The sequence below is a fragment of the Amblyomma mixtum genome, chromosome 3 (genome assembly GCF_055824585.1).
Source record: "Amblyomma mixtum isolate Tamu chromosome 3, ASM5582458v1, whole genome shotgun sequence".
Taxonomy (NCBI): domain Eukaryota; kingdom Metazoa; phylum Arthropoda; class Arachnida; order Ixodida; family Ixodidae; genus Amblyomma; species Amblyomma mixtum.
In genome coordinates this window covers 95,921,257-95,940,820 of record NC_143014.1, presented here as the reverse complement: position 1 = coordinate 95,940,820, position 19,564 = coordinate 95,921,257, and the positions used below count along the sequence as shown (strand labels likewise).

The 19,564-nt window shown below is 43.4% G+C and overlaps 1 protein-coding gene across 5 annotated transcripts in view; it reads right to left on the bottom strand.

Annotated features, from left to right (window-relative positions):
* CadN (neural cadherin) overlaps window positions 1-19,564 on the bottom strand; it is a 248,060-nt gene that overhangs the window by 28,566 nt on the left and 199,930 nt on the right. For all 5 annotated transcript variants that reach the window (XR_016290490.1, XM_089580223.1, XM_089580221.1 and 2 more), the window contains exons 19-26: window positions 13,127-13,272; window positions 12,538-12,713; window positions 10,920-11,150; window positions 10,392-10,651; window positions 8,196-8,455; window positions 3,392-3,525; window positions 2,892-3,140; window positions 2,327-2,536 (exon numbers count right to left, since the gene is read on the bottom strand). Coding sequence is in view for 4 of the 5 variants with exons in the window: in XM_089580223.1 (XP_089436349.1) it covers window positions 2,327-2,536; window positions 2,892-3,140; window positions 3,392-3,525; window positions 8,196-8,455; window positions 10,392-10,651; window positions 10,920-11,150; window positions 12,538-12,713; window positions 13,127-13,272 (1,666 nt within the window). In the remaining variant the exon portion in view is untranslated. The remainder of the gene's footprint in view (window positions 1-2,326; window positions 2,537-2,891; window positions 3,141-3,391; window positions 3,526-8,195; window positions 8,456-10,391; window positions 10,652-10,919; window positions 11,151-12,537; window positions 12,714-13,126; window positions 13,273-19,564) is intronic.

Genomic DNA, 19,564 nt, shown 5'->3' with positions numbered 1-19,564 from the left:
ACAAGGACCGTAGCCCAGAGAGGGTGCCGCAGCCGACATGGACGGTGTATGGTCAGCTGGGGCAATTTTTAACTTAGCGCCTAACGATATTTTAAACATGGACGAATCCGCATCATTTTTCAAGCTTCTACCAAACAGAATGCTTGCGTTCAAAGAAGAGTCGTGCACCAGCGGAAAGCATGCAAAGAATAAGTTTTTGGTTGCATTTGGAGTAAAGACGTCTGGAACCGAAAAACTGCCACTTCTTGTGATTGAGAATGCGGCCAAGCCGAGATGCTTTAAAAGTGCCCAACTGCCATCAGGAGTAGCCTACAGAAACTATACAAAAGCCTGGATGACCAGGAAGCGCTTTGAGGAGTACAATTAAACTTTGATCTAACGAAGTCGATCAAATCTGCAGTTCACTTCAACAGAATGAAATTTCACTACATTGAAATTCGTCACCTACCATGGTAAGAATCTGCCATAAACACGCTGTGGATAACTAACAGGAAAAACCTTTATTTGCGATAAAACTGATCCTTTACTTCTACCATTTCGTTAAGCACATCCTGTTAATGTTGATATCTTGTGAGTGACCGGGCGATGCGCCCGTCTTGAGTTTTGGTTTTGTTGTCGCCATCCTCTTGTGAGCACCCTGAGCATATCGCCAACATGCCAATGCGATTTGCCGCTGCGACAGCTGCGACCTCAGGTTCATTTCCAGTAAGCAATGAAACCTCGCTGCATTGAAAGTGCGGCAAAATCTACTGCCGTTATATTGAAGCTAAAAATATACGGTGTCCCATGGATGCAAAGTTATGAAAGCTGGAGTATTACATTACACTGAAGTTTGTTACATCAATGTTTAACTGTACATACACCTCATAGACCGCCATTTTGTGGTGAAGGAAAGAAACATTGACGTCATTCCCAACACTGCATTGCCGCATGTCGCGTAGGATAACCTTAAGGCTATGAAGTTGGTGTTTCTGCTGCCGAAGACAACTGTGATACACCAACCCTTAGACCAAGGCATCATTCGAGCTGTAAAGCAGCTGTACAGAAAAAATCTGCAGCGCAGAATTTTTCTAGCACTTGAATGTGACAAGGTTTTCTCTATTTACCTGCTAAGCACAATTCAACTGCTGGAGTATTCATGGCGGCAAGTTGAATCTGCAACTGCGCAGAACTGTTGCAAGTGCACTGGCTTCACAGTGCACGAGTGACACATAGGATGTTAGCGACACTGTAGACCAGGCTTGTGACAGCCTGCTTAATGAAGTGCTGCAGCGGCAGGCCACTACAGAACACATGTCCTTCACCAACTTCAGGGACATAGACAGCGCAGCTGAAACTTAACCGGACATATCCAATGGAACTATCGTCGCCCGAGTTGTGGAAGAAGTGTTGCCTACTGGCAGTAACGAGGATGACGACACAGGAAGTGACAGCATGGGCGATTTGGGCCTGACTGCAGCAGAAGCTGTGCATGCGGTAAATGTTATGCGGGCGTTTACAGAGGAAAGGGGACTAGCGGAGAAGCTTAAGAGCATTCGAGGTTGCTGATGTTGCTGCTAGGCAGCCGTGGTGACAAATGAAAATAACGGACTTTTGCAGCGCGAAGTAAATAAAGGCTGCGTCTTATTTTCTTCCCCTCTCGTCATACTAATCCTTTTTTTTTTTGTTTTTAAAGAGGTAAGTGAGCAATCTTATGCCATTTCTGTTAAACTGCACTACCGTTTAGCATATACTTTTTCCAAGCTCCGGCGAACTACAGTTTAACGAGGTTTTACTGCAGCGTCATCCTATGTATGGCTAAGAAACTATGGTCCAATTCCTAGACTTCTGTTAGAGGGCTTATTTTCTTTTTCTACGTTTCCCTGAAACCTCTAAGCATTATGCACTTATCTGAAACATAACATCTTCAACGAGGCCGACCATGTTTGAAAATGGCATTTATCTTGCAATGCAGTGCATCAGTTGTTGAGTTCTTTGGCCATAATAAATGTGACATGACTGGAGACTACATCCATTCAGCAAAATTTGACAAGCACGTCCAAGGTGCTCAGCCTCACTTGACTCATGAAAAGCCTAAGCACAAGCCTGAAGTCACGAAAAAAGTATTGATTCTGCAAGTTCTACAATGCTAATAAAGAGTACATGTGCTTTTTATGACCTCCAGGGCCTCTGCCATAATAGAATGGCACAATGGCCACAGGGTTTCACTTTTCTTTTTTCCCTCTTTTTTCTTGCGGTAAGGAAAAAGCTTAGAAAGGACACCCTTCATTATAAAGGTCTAATAAATGTCCACCATTATGGACATACCTTAAAAGCATGCACATACCTTTGAAATTGTACACGAAGATGCTCTTGCTGCCAGGGTGCATGCGGTTGTCATTAACATCCCCGATAATGACAGTGAGTGTCGAAGTCCCCGTGAGAGATGGGTTGCCGTTGTCTTTGATAAGGATGGGAACCAAGTATTCCTTCTGAGTTTCTCTATCAAAAGTTTCTCGAGAGCGCACCACAGCCATACCGTCTCCATTGGCACCAGCTAGGACAAAAAGAGATACACCCGTTGAACTCGGCATCCTGAGTAGTCATTAAAAGTTTTAGTACAACTATGCAAGCCTCCCCCTTGAAAGTGAATTATGTTTTCCCTCTTATCCTCTCCTATGCAGCTGTTGCAATGAATATTATTTCCCCCCAAAAAACACAAAACTGGTTAAATAAAAGCGTAACATATCTGTAAACATTTAAAAGAACAAAGGTTGGCGATGTAGACATTAGGAAAACTGGTTAACTAAAAGCATAACATATCTGCAAACATTTACGAGAACAACAGATAGCAATATTAACTATACAAAAAGAAGACAGTGCAAGTTCAATAACACCACAAAGCAACGTACTGGGGTCGTGTTCCACACGGAAGAACTGCTGAATAAGCTCCGGTGCATTGGGATCCATGCGGAATGTAAACGGAGGGCCATTGTTTTTGGAACGATCGTCATCATCTGTGGCCAGAATCTCTTGCACTTTTTGTGGAGGGGTGTGCTCCGGTATGACTGGCCTGTAGTCGTACTGGAACCTCGGTGGGTTGTCATTGATGTCACTAACAACTACAGTGAGTGTTGCAGTAGCTGTCCGTGATGGCACACCTGCAAAGAAAAATTACATGGAGGAAAAGCAAAAATATGAAAGAACTTGAAACCTCAGTACATGGTAGACCTAACTGGCTGCACGATTACAAAATCACGTTCGCCTTTGTAAAACCAGAAAAAAAAAAAAATGTTAAAAGCTTAGAATCGAAGCTATAATACACCACAATCTTGACTGTGCAAACATTAATCCCTACCTCAGTGGCTACCCTACACTTGTATAGAAGCAGCACACAAAAGCTCATGCTTACCATCATCAATAGCCAAGATCTTGACTTGATGCCTTGGGATGTCTTCTCTGTCTAGTGTACGCTGAATTTCAACAACACCATTGGGATTAATCTTGAACTGCCTCTTTTTATCAGAGGATCGGTCAATCATATAGCTACGAAAAAGGAGGAAAAGACAAGACATCCCTGGTTAGTACCCCATATGAAACTGCAGTGCCCTTCCTACAGCTACACCCGACGCAGCAGTAATATGGAGGACATACTGTTCAGCCAACCATTCCCAAAGTATGAAATTCCCTCAAACACTATCTTCAGTGCCATCTCAAGCACAGAGAGCAATAGTCTTCCGAGTGGAAGTGCAGAGCACGTGCAAGCTGCATTCACTTTTTCGCGACGCCATGGATGCTCACTTTTAACAGCTTCTGTTCACTGCTTAAGGCTGCTGGATGTGTATTGCACGATCAGACAAACTCTATGGCCAAAGTTTTCATACTTAAAGGTGTACACTAAACTTCATTGTTGTCGACCTGCTGTAATCATTAGCCATAAATTTTCATTCATCTTTGTTTTTCAGCATTTTAAGCTGTTGCGTACCCATGAGCTAGTGCAAGAAATACAACATTAAATGTGTTTCCAAACTAAACGACCTCAAAGATAAATAAAAGCACATGCTAATTGTGCTTTACGTGCCATCACAACTGCTGCTCATCTTTTCTAAAGCGACTTTAAAGGGAATACTAAGTCAGGCTAGACTGATAGGTTAACGCCACGTGATAGCACATATGTCATTTTTACTAGCAACAAAACTTTTATAAGCCGGACAATTGCGTAAAAATGAAGTACACGCCTTGACGTGCGGATTTGAACAACTTTGGCTGGTGAACTATTTATGTGCTTTTGTAAGTAACGCTATTTCGCTGCCAATGGGCAATTACCACTGAAATGCAAGAAAAGCAGAGCATCAAGGCTTTTGTGTTCCGATATTGTAAAGTGTCTTTTTAAAGCGAAAGCCTTACTAGTCTAGTGGCGTCGATTTTGCTGTGTCTGCACGAATGACCTTGAACAGGAGGAGCGGAGCTGCATAAGTAACCATGTAGCTCGCTGCAGCAGTGCGCTGCCTATCCAGTGCCTCACTATGGACGAAGCAAGTCAGCCAGAGCCGACGTTCCCTAGAGTGGGTACTCAGATGTCCGGCCAAGTCTGATCATCCGGTCAACATCACCAACCATGTGAGAGATTTAGCAATCGACAGCAAGCATAAACACGCGAAATGGGCAGCTGAAACCGATGAAGAGCGGGAGCTTCGAAAGCAAAGGAAAGGAGCATAACTGGTCCCCTGGAACAGTGGACACCTCAGTCGCGCTTTAAGCTATGTGGCAATAGTGACAGATGCGCGTTGCATGCATTGACAACGCTGTGGCAGAAACGCGGCACTGAAGCTATAGGCCGTCAATGTTCACTGTGTTAATTGGCGTTGGCGCCGACAACGTTCTAGACTCCGATGATTTTAAGGAAAGAAAGGGCGCATAACCGGCTCCCTGGGTCAGTGCTGAGTCGGTTGCCCATGTGCTGAGTCGGTTGCACCCTACTTAAAGATAATTTTTGAAAAATCGCTTGAAGAATCCTGCCTTCCAGATGACTGGAAAATTGCAAGTGTTGTGCCAATCTACAAATCTGGCCCTCGCAACACCGTATCAAATTATAGACCGGTATCTCTAACTTCAGTTGTGTGCAAGACACTCGAACATATTTTGTTCACCAGTATAGCAGCACATATGGACGCACATTCATTGTTTAATCCTCGTCAGCATGGTTTTCGAAGGGGCCTATCGTGTACTACGCAGCTGACTGAATTTGCGCACGATTTGGCTGAGGCACTGGACAGGCGACTTAGCGTGGACTGCGTGTTTTTGGACTTTAAAAAGGCCTTTGATACCGTGACGCATTCTTTACTAATTCAAAAAATGTCTTTTTACAATATTAGCCCTCAAGTGATATCATGGGTAAAAGATTACCTATGTTTACGGCAGCAGTTTGTGGTTATGAATGGCGCCGAGTCTCAAAGAGTGCAGGTTGTGTCTGGTGTTCCCCAGGGCTCCGTGTTAGGACCACTATTGTTCCTGCTCTACGTTAATGACATTGGTGACGGAATAGTATCTCAAATGCGGTTATTTGCGGATGACTGCGTTCTTTATAGTGTTGTCACTAGTGATCGAGATGCGGAAATGTTCCAAGAAGATTTGAACAGAATCTCAGAGTGGTGCGTTAAATGGAATATGAATTTGAATTTGTCCAAGACTGTCCATATGAAGTTTACAAGAAAGAAAAACCCTGATATGTATTCATATGTTATTAGGAACACAATGTTAGAACAGGTATTCGAATTTAAATATCTAGGCGTTTATTTTACTCCTGATTTGAGCTGGCGCCGTCACGTCGATTATATCTCTGCTAAAGCATGCAGAAACTTGGGATTTCTTCGCCGAAATGCAAGCACTTTTCCACTGTCATGTCGTGACATTTTATTCAAGACTTATGTCAGGTCGGTTCTGGACTACGCGTGCACTGTCTGGGACCCGCCTACTGCTAGAGATAAAGATAAGTTGGAGAGGTTGCAGAACATTGCCTCTCGTTTCGTGTCTGGCACACGCGGGGCTCGTTACAGTGCATCGCGTACGAAGGATGCACTCAACTGGGAATTGCTTGACACGCGCCGAAAGAAGTTGCGTCTGAAGCTGTTTCATGCTGTTTATTATTCAACTGTTCGGGTTGAACGCGAAAGGTATGTGCAGGAGCCTTTTTATAGATCCAACCGTGTTGACCATGTTTTTAAAGTCCGCGAATTCGCGGCAAAAACTGAATTGTTTAAAATGTCTTTTTTTCCGAAAACCATTAGAGAATGGAACAGACTACCGAGCGATGTTGTGAGTGTGACATCAAATGATGCGTTCTTTCGTTCTTTAATGATGTGATGCGATTGTGATGTGTTCTTTTGAAGTGAGATGTACATGGTGAAAGTTTTATGCTTGTAACTCTGCCTGCGAGCGGAGGTGTCATGTGTGCTTCTTTGTTGTACATTGCCCCCCCCCCCCCCACTGTAATGCCACGGCGCTGTGGGTTCCTTACTAAATAAAATAAATAAGTAGATGCCTCAATCGCACTTTGAGGTACGTGGCAGTGGTGAGAGAGAGATGTGGGCTGCTTACATTACCGCAGACAACGTTGTGGCAGACATGCGGCACTGCAGCAATAGGCTGCAGTGAGAGTTTCGCTTGCATAACCAGGGTTATCAGAGCTAAGCCGCAACCATTTTTTTTATTACTACAAGCGTGTGCATGCATGTTGTCAATCTGTGAGGTGCATTTCTCATTAAAGAAAAATGCCTTCCAGTGCAGGTCATCATGCATGCAGTATGTGAGGGGCCGACAAGCAAGGACTGATTGTAGCACCTTTCATTCGAATGCTTGTTCTCCACGGCAAAGCTGTAGCATAAAGATGTGACATGCAGCTAAATTGGTATTAATGGTACATGTGCTTCCGTGAGAAAAACATTCAACCAGCTGATGTCTGTTCGTGAAGACTGCGTGTACATTCCCTGCATGTCGGACATGGGGGGCAGAGTATAGTTGGGCAGAATGTAGCCCGATTATTTTCCGCTTACAATTCACAGGAAGCAATTCACAAACATCGTCTGAGATCATACTTACTGTTAACACTCGATAATCGACAGCAGAGCATGCTGTTTGATGAACAATGTGTGAGCAATTTTTCACAGAGGTGGTGTTGAATGAAATATGTTATAGTGTGACTGCTGCTTGCATACTGCTAAGGATCCCTCAAAGTTTACGTGTATACACTTCCCGACAGTACACAATGCACCGAAGACCACATGCTCATGCTTAGCTTCTTTGACAGTCAGCAGCCACCCTCGATAACTTCCCGTAGTTTCTTTCGCACCCATGCAGCCTATTTCCACCATACACGTGTGTTACAACAAGACACAGCCGCACGTGATGGAAGTATCTGTTTTTCAGTGTGTGTGCACATGTGTGCGTGTACGTGCCACATGGTGGGGGCTGACTTTTGGTTTCCAGCTGCATTTCCAGTACACAGAAACGGCTCCTTAGATTGGATGAAGAGTTCCAATGCAAATGCGCCACAGAAATGATGTAACTCTACTAATTTCTACTAATTTTTCGCAGCCAGTTGGAATGTGAAAGGGTTCTGGGACCTCCATTTGCGATTTCCTCAGAAAAACAACCACCTTTCCGCACAGAAAAAATGTCTGTAGTGATCTCGAGGGACAATCTAACCATCTTCCTTAGTTTGATATTTCCCTTTTGTATTCCTGTAAGCAGTCACTATATTCTTGGGACACGAGTGCTGCAGCTAGGCCTCTCTGTCTTTAATGGTCAGAAAAGTGCACTTCACTTTGGTTGTTTTGCCTGTTAATGTAATTGAAAGAAAAGCCAGTCTCAAACACTAATAGTTATCAAGTTATCATAGTTGGAGAACAGCAGAAAAAGCAGCCAAGAGCTCTTCTGCACCCATGTGACCGTGGATGTACAGCCTTTGTCAAAAGTAACCAGGCTCCTTGGTTTGCTTCTCACTCGTATAACCCCTCACGGCTTCCCTAAAGATCAAAATGTTCTTTGAAGGTGAGAACAGGGGTTCTCCTTACCACGCAGAGATTTAGAGCTTGAGGGCTGGCGTAATCGCTTTAATACACGACTGAGAAGAAAAACGTGCAGCCTGGTTACTTTTGACAAAGGCTGTACTTAATAGAACACACATATGAAACAAAGACCAAGAAATGTGAATTTACCTGACACGTGACTTTCCACCTTGGTCAGCATCAGTAGCCTTAAACGTTGCCAAACTTGAACCAACGGTGGAATTCTCAGGAACAGACACTTCAATGTTGGGTCTCTCGAATTCAGGTTTGTTGTCATTTATGTCTTTAACCCTAACTTTGACCTTTGCATAGTCTGCATGATAGGGATCTGTAGATTCCCCACCATTGTCGCTCACTTGAATGGTGATGTTGAACCCAAAGCGCTGCTGCAAATCTTCATAATCTAGCGGCTGCAAAAAACCCAAGCCTTACAATTACTCAAAAGTCAACTGGTAAGATACGATCTGAAAAATCCTTCACAGCAAAGCACCATTAAGTCTCAATGCAGTTGGATTAGTAGTAATGAATACAAACAGCCACAAAGCAAAATTTTAACTCTTTAAGGGGACAGGGTAGGCCCTATACCTGCCATGTATTTTCGATGTTTGAGACCCTTTTTCTTTGAATCTACTAGGGTTAGAGCAGTCACACTCATATCATTGTATTCAGTTTTTTTAAGTTCCCTTCACCACCATCATCAGCCTGACTACGCCCATTGGAGGGCAAAGGCCTCTCCCATGTCTCTCCAATTAACCCTGTCCTTTGTCATCTGCAGGTGGCCACAGTATCCCCGCAAACTTCTTAATCTCATCCGCACACCTAACTTTCTGCTGCCCCCCGCTACACTTGCATTCTCTTGTAATCCACTCTGTCGTTACCCTTAATGACCAGCGGTTATCTGCCTTAACATTACATTCCCTGCCCAAGCCCATTTCTTCCTCTTCCACTCTGCCTGCTTCAGGAACGCTACACCTATCATTTTTCTTTCCATAGCTCGCTGCGTTGTCCTTAACTTAAGCTGAACCCTTTTTTTCCCCTTTAATGAACATTACTGAACCAAAATAAATGTTTATTAACTGTTTGGTATTTTTGGTTAGTTTTTTTTACTGGACCCTACCAATTTTTAAGCCAAAATCGGCAATAAGCATCCTGTGAAACAAAATTCCCTGCATGAATTTCTATAACTCTGGTTCACAGACTTTCCCTCATTTTTGTTATGTACTGGGCAAAAATGCTTATGGCTTATATAAAGTCAAATGTTGCAATATTTATATTCCGAGATAACTGGCTTTTAAGTGAAAAAAAAAAGGGGGGGCAATACACATTTCAATAGCCATCAACCAGATAGGCATTCCCACAATCATTACTTTTCTCCTTTATTTGCTGCCTTATTTTCTCAGCCATTGCACCGCGCACCATCCAGGTGAAACACCAAATGACATGAAAATACCCACTTGGGCAATGCAGCCATCATTAAATATAATCACAGCATTCATCCTGGATATTTTCAGCATCTAAATACCAATAAACACACTACGCAGCACTCTTCTAAACAAAACTATGAGGCACTCATTTCTGTTTTCTTTCTTCCCATGGAGGAATTCCTTTTTCTTCCTCAACCAATGTACAGACATGATCAGTAAGCATCTATATCTCGTCTGTGTGTGCTGCTGACAGCGAGAATTTTGAACAAGAATTCATAGTAGATGCTAGTGAGCCACCACACAAGACGCCTGATGTGGCGCTGTAATCCTTGATGGTAAACACAGACTGATTAGCGCAGATTTAATGCTTCCAGCACAAATTCTTAGCCGTTAGTCATCGCTGTAACTGTTAAACTCGAAGCCCAGAGCAAAAAGAAATCTATACAGCTCGTAAAATTGCACCAAAGAAGGCAAAGAGTGAGCAGTGCACTTCAGGGTAGTCGCATTGCGTCTAGAGCTGAATTTAGCTCAAAACAAAATGCTACGAAGCTTTTTCCTGTCGCCAGATGAGCTGTAATAATCATTCTAAGCCTGGAAAAGATGGTAGTACCTGTTTTGTTATTTTCTTTTTTTTTTCAACAGGAGCTAAATATTGCACACGGGTGTAAAATGGGGCACAGTTTGCCACCACCTATGTTTCTAAAAATTACACTTTCTCTGTAAAAAAAATTGTTCTCACATAAGCGAAACATTAGGTCTTGTTCAGAAAAAAAGCGACACTTTCATATCTCGAAAAACAAAAAATCATTTTTTTTTTTTAATTTTAGCCTACCCTGTTCTCTTAAGCCTTTGCATCCACATGAGCTGCTAAAAATTTGAAACCACTTGAATTAGCCAACAGAAATAAAGTTGAAACTCTTACCTTGGCAATTTTTAAAGAACCAGTTCCATCAGAATTGGTGACCATAGTGAATTTATCAGAGCCAAACGTGTTGTCAATAACTTTGTAGCTAAACCGGTTAGTTTCTAGTAGATCTCCATCATTGACTGAAACAACTAAGATGGGATTTTCAGGAATATTGTCGGCTTCAGTTTCTTCAACATCAACAAACCAATCCTTTTTGGTAAACTCTGGAGGCATGTCATTGATATCCTTGATCTTGATTGTGGCAGTTCCAGTGCCTAGAATAAATTGCACACTATGGAGTGAAACTAGAAAGCATCAAGCTACAAGACAAGTATCATCTCAATAATAAAAAAAAGGGGGGGGGGGGGGGGGGGGGAGAGAATGGAATGGTGCACCCATAACACAAGCACAAAATGGTTTTCTGGTGACTAGGTTGAAAGTGCGCTAGCATATTCATTGAGAACTGTTCTTAACTACAAATTCTGCAAAGTAACGTACATTTTAAAAACATTTAGTGAGAAAAAGCCAAAAGCAATTCAGTACCTTTTAAACCTCCACCGTCGACAGCCACCACTTTTATGGTGTACTCTGGGTTTGTCTCACGGTCTAAGCAGCAAACAGCTGTTGAAATGACGCCAGTTTCTTCATCAATGGTAAAAATCAGCTCTCCATTTTCGTTAACCTGGTTCTGCTCAATAGAGTAGGCGAGCCGTGCGTTGTTGCCCTCGTTGGGATCGTCATAGTCAGTGGCTGTCATTGTCATCACGGTCATGCCTGAAAGTCACAACCACTAGTTAGAAAAACTACTTGGAAAACACAGAGAAGGGATGATTTTCAAAATGTGCCTATGTGATAATATACCCTGCAGCTGACTATTCTGAAGCATTGGCAATAACTGTATACTTGCAGTGTGTGAATAACAAATTTCACCACTGCTGTCTTCACTTGGCACATATAGATCTATCATGCTAGTGAAAGTTATGCAGATCAATAATGCTGTTCGCACAGTTATCTGGCATCCTAGTGGCACCACCTTATGGGTAGACTCTTATCATATTGCCACAACCAAACTGAATGCAGTGGCGGTGCAAAGCATGTGCTGCCCACTGCCGCATCCCAACTAGCCGGTCCAGCCATATCCTTGGAAAGTTTCGATTTTGGCATCACATCTGTTTTGCCTAGGCATGTTGTGTGTTGTTCTTGCTGAACACGGCACCTCCTGTGAGGTGAAGGAACCACAATGCAAAATTCAGTTTGTGTGTCGTTGACGCACTCTGGAGAACACGAACTGGGCTGGGACCAGCACAAAGTAGCAAGAGCATTCCAGTGGATGCAGCCAACAAAAAAGGCAGACCACAGGAAGAAGGCATGCTGGCCAGAGCTCAAAAATAGTCTGCACAAGGCAGTTGCTGCAGGTATTTTTGTTGCACACTGACGAAATGATCTTCAGCGCAATTTTATAGCACTTACCGTATGAACAGGGGCACCTTATGTGCCAATTTTTTATTTATTTTTTTTTTCCCAGGAAAGCTGGTGTTTGCAAGAGGTGCAACTTATAGATGGGAAAATATGGCAAACAAAGAAGAGCTCTACATGATAGCAATGAGAAGTGATGCAGAAAATGTAGTGGAGCAGTAACAATGCAAGTCATGGCAAAGATGGCACTTGGAGTGCCTACAAAAGTGCACTTGCATACTGCATCACACTAAACAAATATGCAAGAGAAAGACCGTGTACGGCTATGGCCACACATTTGCAAGAAAACGTTCTGGTAAAGGCAGGGACAAGGATACTTGCATAAAAAAGCAAAGCTACTGCAGGCTTCTATGGTGGCTTTGAAATATTTGAAAACTCGACACATTTATGCACTACTTTTGCATACACTCTATGCCACATAAAATTTACCATACCACACCAGTAGGTGGCATACAATTCATGTTTCCTGGTTAGGAAAACAACATCTGAGTGTTGAAATACCAGTTCCGCCATAGTAACTGTGAACCAATGACAAGCAACTACGACAGTGCTGCTAACCATTATAGCCCCATCGATGTGCCAATTTGAGTTAAATGATGGCAAGAATGAACAAACCTTGGACAAGATACACATGAACCCGTCCTTCAAAAGAGAATGCCAGTTTCAGCAAAGGCCATTTACTTACCAGCTGTTCCATTCTCTGTAACATTGCCTGTGTAAATGGCTGAAGGGAAGAAGGGGGCATTATCATTGACGTCCTTGAGGTTGACGAGAACGTCCGCAAAGCCCACCAAACCATTGCCCCCTTCGTCCTCCGCAAAAACGGTGAAGCGCCACTGGGAACGTCCGTGTGGAAGGTCTCTGAACATGGTGCAAGGGCACAAAATAAGTACCACTCTGGCCAACAATAAAAGAAAAGCCGCGACATACACAGGCACACACTGAAACAGTGTGGTCACCAATTACATCTCTTTTGAAAACATCACAAAAAGGTAGACCACAAGCCAATGAATTTCGAGATGACAAAAACCTTTATGTCTAAGGTGAGTGCAAACAGCAGAGAATGCCACATCAAATATGACTATGAAAAAAAAAAACCCAAAAAACAGGGGAACGCAATTAAAGTTGTTACTAATCAGTTACCAGCGCTACCATGGTACACACTATATATAGTTCTTAAAAAGGAAAAAAATAGAAAAAAACCGCAAAGGAAAAATTACAGAGCACACAATTCACACAGTAGTACTCAATGAAACTATTAGGTCTAAATTTACCTGTCTAATGGTTTTAACACATATATTTCTCCTGTAGTTGTGTTGATTGCAAACTTGCTATTCCCAGGGTCCTCATCAACACCTTGACCCGTCAAAAAGTAAACTATCAAGGACTCCCTGTCCTTATCACCATCTGTTGCTGTCACCTGAAACATAGATGATAGTCTTTTAAAAAACAATGTTAGCATCAAGCATGATGGCAAAAAGAATATTTATGGCAAATCAAATCACTGCTCATTAACTGCCAGTTGAGGTACTGAGCTAAATAATAGTCTCGAGCTATAAATTTGCAGCTAGTAATGTTCCCATATATGCTAGTACCACTGAACGACTAATATTAATGTACTACTGGAACCCTGAGTTTGCGAAGTGCAGGGTTAGAAAAAAATCCGAAATGCTGCAGTCTGGACAAGCAGCCAGAGATGCAGTATACAAATGCCAGTATGACCAACGCAGTGCACCACTTGAACCTTTTATTAAAAACGTTAAGCCTGCTTCACAGCAACATTCCATGATCAAGGAATTGTGGAACAGCCAATCTGTAATGCAGCAAATAAAGGTGCAGGCCATCTGTTTTATGACCTCGAAGATGCTGATGTGGTTCCCATGACGGCCCCATGGCCTGCTGCTTAGCACTGACAGGTGCCTCATCCACACATGGCTGTTGCCGCATTGAAATTTGCTTATCAATGTTCATTATGAGTACACCAAATTAAAGACAAAAACAATTAGTATTTCAAAAACCCTGCATGCCGCAAACATGAGGTATTCATAGTAAAACTGCCATCTTATATCCTACAAAAGTAAACTCTAATTTTCGCAAACACTGTGCACTTCAATAGCTTGTGGCTATACAGAAACATTAGATGAATATTAGTAAGAACAATGAGAGAGAGACACACTATATCTGATATTACTTGGTTAGTCATGAAATATGAAAAGCTTTTCTTAGCGCCAATTTTAAGAGACGCTTTACTCAGTGAGAGCAAAAAAAAAAAGAAACGCATGCACACACACAGTCAGTACATAGAAGCAAAAACACACACACAATCACACACCAAAACGTCAAAGAAGAAAAAAAAATGCGACATGCAGAGCGAAGCATTACAGAGGCCATGCAGCACAGAGCGCAACTGGAGGTTCATGCACGAGTGAAAAGTAAAGAAGCTCAGAGCCCCAGGTTGTGGAAAGTAATAACAAGCATGCTGAACTTCCTCACCTTCCTGGGGCAAGGGTGTCATATGAAGCCACTAATGTGCTAGAGACTGGATAGTCAAGATTAAAAGACCACCACGCTCCAAGTTACCAAGGACACACCTTTGCAATAGTGAAGCAGTAAATGTTAGAAGGCTCAGCGAAGGTTTAGTCCAGTCAGTAATGAGGAAGAAAAAAAAAGCCAGCACACAAACAATTTCTGCACATTTCCAAATATATTTACAAAGATAAGAAAACTAGTAGTTGTTAATATAACTATAAATGAAATGAAATTTAAGCGCACACACGAAAAACGCACACAAGAGGAGATACACACAGGACAGGCGCTAACTTCATCTTATTTATTCGCAGGTAAGAGAGCGAAAATATATACATAAAACGAGACATGCGCAGTAAAGAAACAGATCGTCATATCACAATGCGTGCTCAAGGTATCTGTATTCTGCCTGCAGAAGATTAACTGATGTATCACTCACACAGTCATGCCCCCTCTTCCTGATGTGAAATGCTTCTAATAATTCACGTGCCGTCTTATCACCGCTCCTGCCAAGAATCTTTATCTCCTTCAGCCGGGGCTGGCACGCTCTGCAGTTCGCACAATGGTCAGCCAAATGTGTCCCTCCACCCCTTAATGCCCGCAAATGTTCCCCCGCCCGGTCATTGACACACCGCCCAGTCTGGCCTATGTAAGCCCTACCGCAGGTCAAAGGTATCTCGTAAACGACACCGGAACAGCAGTCGACATACTTCTTTTCCGTGCACGAAATGCGTGAGCAAAGGTGGGCAAGTTTCTTCGGTGCGGAAAACACCACAGGAACGCCGTGTCGGCTTGCCACCTTCTTCACATGATGGGCAACCTTGTGGATATACGGAACCACTACTGGTTTAAACGAGTTCCTTTCTAGTACGTACGCTTTGGCGAACATGACCTGCTTGGTTTTTCGAAGAAGGGCCTCGGCCACAGAAACAATGACCGCGCAGGGGAACCCAGCCATAAGTAGCCGGCGTACTTGCTTATTAAAGCTACACTGCATAGCATGCGGGCACGACTTCGACAGAGCAGACCCCAGGCATAGGCCGGCAATAGACCTCTTAACTGTTTTGGAATGAGCGGAATCAAAAGGTAAAAGCTCTTTCTGTGCCCTCGGAGCGTACTCCCAACAAACATGATCAACTCCTATAGTAAAATTGACATCTAAAAACTGCAACGAACCTTGTAAAGGGAGTTCGTGCGTAAAACTCAATCCCCTCCCGTTCTGCTGAAAGCTCTCCAGGATGCTGCCAACTGCTTCGGTGTAAGAAATGTTGTTTAGTTTTTTCAAAACAATAAGAAAATCGTCTACGTACCTAAAAACTTTCAGCACTCCCTTCCCATTAAAGCTTTGCTCAAGGGCGCGGTCAATAAAAGCTAAAAACAGGTTACAAAGCACGGGGGCTACGCAGGACCCAATGCAGATCCCTTGTCTCTGACGATAAAATTTATTCTCAAAAGAGATAAAAGTGACACCTAAATAAAACTCAAGAACGCGCATAAAATTGTCCACTGTAAGACCGCATGAGTTCTGGAACTCCACCTCTCCGCTTTCTTCTATCGCGCTCCTAACAACACCGAACAAAACATCGTGGGGCACAGAATAAAACAGATCTTCCACATCTACCGAGAACATATACCCAACTGCAGAATTACCCTCGTGAAGTCGTGCCCGCATGCTATGCAGTGTAGCTTTAATAAGCAAGTACGCCGGCTACTTATGGCTGGGTTCCCCTGCGCGGTCATTGTTTCTGTGGCCGAGGCCCTTCTTCGAAAAACCAAGCAGGTCATGTTCGCCAAAGCGTACGTACTAGAAAGGAACTCGTTTAAACCAGTAGTGGTTCCGTATATCCACAAGGTTGCCCATCATGTGAAGAAGGTGGCAAGCCGACACGGCGTTCCTGTGGTGTTTTCCGCACCGAAGAAACTTGCCCACCTTTGCTCACGCATTTCGTGCACGGAAAAGAAGAGTGGCTGCAGGAAGAAGCACTCAAAGAAGTATGTCGACTGCTGTTCCGGTGTCGTTTACGAGATACCTTTGACCTGCGGTAGGGCTTACATAGGCCAGACTGGGCGGTGTGTCAATGACCGGGCGGGGGAACATTTGCGGGCATTAAGGGGTGGAGGGACACATTTGGCTGACCATTGTGCGAACTGCAGAGCGTGCCAGCTGCGGCTGAAGGAGATAAAGATTCTTGGCAGGAGCGGTGATTATTAGAAGCATTTCACATCAGGAAGAGGGGGCATGACTGTGTGAGTGATACATCAGTTAATCTTTTGCAGGCAGAATACAGATACCTTGAGCACGCATTGTGATATGACGATCTGTTTCTTTACTACGCATGTCTCGTTTTATGTATATATTTTCGCTCTCTTACCTGCGAATAAATCAGATGAAGTTAGCGCCTGTCCTGTGTGTATCTCCTCTTGTGTGCGTTTTTCGTGTGCGCTTAAATTTCATTTCATTTATAGCTATGCACCATCTAGCCCAAACAGAAGTTTTGTTAAGTTAATATAACTGATGGATTAAATTTAAATTGGAACATGCAAATGGGTAATAAATAAAAACTAATTATCTAAGCATAGAACTTAGTTTTCTGTTTCTTGGCTTTCTGAAACAAACTTCATGAAATCTACTATTCAAAAGTACCAATAAAGGGTCTGGGAACAACCTCAAGAGAAAGAACCTTCCATTAGGATCCAGCTAAGCTCTACGACATCAAACATGAGCAGTAAACGAGCACAATTTTTGATCCAGATTGATTAAAAATGCAATAACAGCTCAAAAAACTGGCTTGTTAGGTTGAAGCTCAACCTAGAGCAAAGAAACAAGCAAATATTACTCAGAATTATGTCTCAAAAGTGTTATTTTAACTCATGAACAGACAAAGAGTACAGAGAATGGGACGAGTTGGTGACTGTTCAGTGTGGTGTCCTAGTGAAGCATCACATAAGCGATGAGCAAAGAAAGACGTCTCCGTGTTGTCTTCGTTTCCTTGCATAATGTAGCTTATGCAATGTCCTTGGGAACATCATGCTGGATGACCAAGACATCACTGAAATGACTGCCTTAACCCTATTACCGAACTCTCCACTAATTACAGTCAATCCTGGATATATTGAACTCTAAGGGGATTCCAAAATAGTTTGATATACATAACATGGACACAGATAAGCTTCTCGGTAACCCAGAAGCGTAAATATGGTGCACCCACGTTAGCGACAGTGACGTGCTGCCAGCTAGGATAGCGACAGGATACCACTCGCTGGGTGTTGCTAGGCCTAGCTCACTTCGCATAGCAGCTGAAGGTGCCTTGGGAGAAGCTACTGCCAATCATAAGAGGTCTAATTCTGTTACTGGTTTATTATAAATGCAATAATATCTCAATCAACATTAGGGTGAAGTTGATTTCTTCATTGCCTTCAGAAGCGCATAAGGCCATGCGAGAGCCACTGCAAGCATTTGCTTTCTACCGTAGGATGAAGCTCATTACAGAAAAGTATCCAGTGTTCAGCCACTTCCTTCTCTCCACATAGTCTGCAATACTCCTGTCTCAGCCTCAAAAAACAAAGAGCTTCCCCTAGAACTATTGTACATATTTTCTTTGGCAATTTGCTGCTTAAACATTCTGCATGTTCCCTGTGCCAATTTTATCTGCATCTGTTTGCCATAGACCCCTCTCTGTTTCTTTAGCCTTTTACTTAACCGGTATTTCCTGATTTGTTCCCAACTGCTGACCACATATTTACTTGTCAGTTTTCTAGTTTGCTTTCTCCATTTTGTGTCGCCATTCCTTGTGTACAAGTAACTGAAAACTGTGGATGCCGGTGAACAGCGTCTCCTTCTGATTTGTGCTGATTTGCTGACTTGTGTGTCTGCACCGTGTGCATGTGAAAGAAAGTTGTTTTGCACATGTGTGCTCTTTCTTTCTCAGTCATGCCCGGACGCTGTCATGAGAGAAGCATGCGCACATGTGCTATCTTCTAGCGCTTGGACGTTGTTGAGCAAGAAACTTGTTTTGCATATGTTCTCGTGCCTTTGAGAAAGAGCAGCTCATGTGCGAGCGTCAACCAAGCAACGCAAAAGCGTGCTGTTCTCGTTAAGCCTAGTTTTGCTCCGAGTGAATAACAGCGTGTTATATGAAGTGAAGATTGAATTAAAGGCTTTCTTCAAATGAACTGCTGCACATATACGCTTCCTTTTTTTTTTTTTTCGTGTCTTCATATTGTGCTTGCTCAGACTGCTCAGCTTGCTTCCATCGTGTGTGTCTGTCACACCTATGTTACTTTTTTCTTTCTCCTTTCCCCGGCGTTTCAGTGGCTTTAGCGCTAGGCTCCTGGCTCCCAGGTTGCAGGTCGCATCTCGCTGCATCTGAATTAGGGGGAAACATGAAAATGCATCTCGCCATATCGGCACATGTTAATGCATTCCATGCGGTTGAAGCTGGAGAGTTTTAGAACGGGTGTACGACCAATATGGTAACACACTGCTGTTCCTCCCATTGTTGTGCTTGCCTAGTCCCCAGTGCTGTATGGTCGTAGTTACTAGACACCTTTACTGTGTTACCATTACCAGAGTACCGGGAGCCCGTGTGCCATCAGTGCGCATGTGCAGATTGCCTTGCGGGCGCCAGATGGCACCGGGTACCCGACAGCTGCGCAGACGCCTGCAACATCGGAGCAAATCAGCATGTGTGCATTGGTGGTAGGCGGGTTCCTGGTACTCTGGTAACAGCAACGTTAACACGGCACACGGTATGTAAAGGGTTCTACTATATATAGCGCATTTACCGCACAGATATTTTTTAAAAACCTCTCAATCCGAAGCCCTCCAATTCGGCGTTTCCCACACTCTACCACTATCACGCCACTACTTTGATGTGCTGCAATGGGGCATGTACACCTAAAGCGTAGCCACCCGGGTTCTAGAGTCCAAGGTCCGTAATCTGCAGAGCCACACTGCTACCGCATGTGTACAACACAAGGCTAGTTCAGATGTGGAATGGTGTCTGCCAATTTCGCACTTTTACGTGCTGCAATTTACACAGCGTCAGCCAAGTAAGTGCACATACATGCGGCCCTGCCGGAGTGCTCTCTCCTGTTGCTGCAGGGAATGCATCATTAGCATTATTTTATAATTACTATTGCAGTACCCGATACTGCTTCATTAAATGATTCCTGCCACCTGAGTA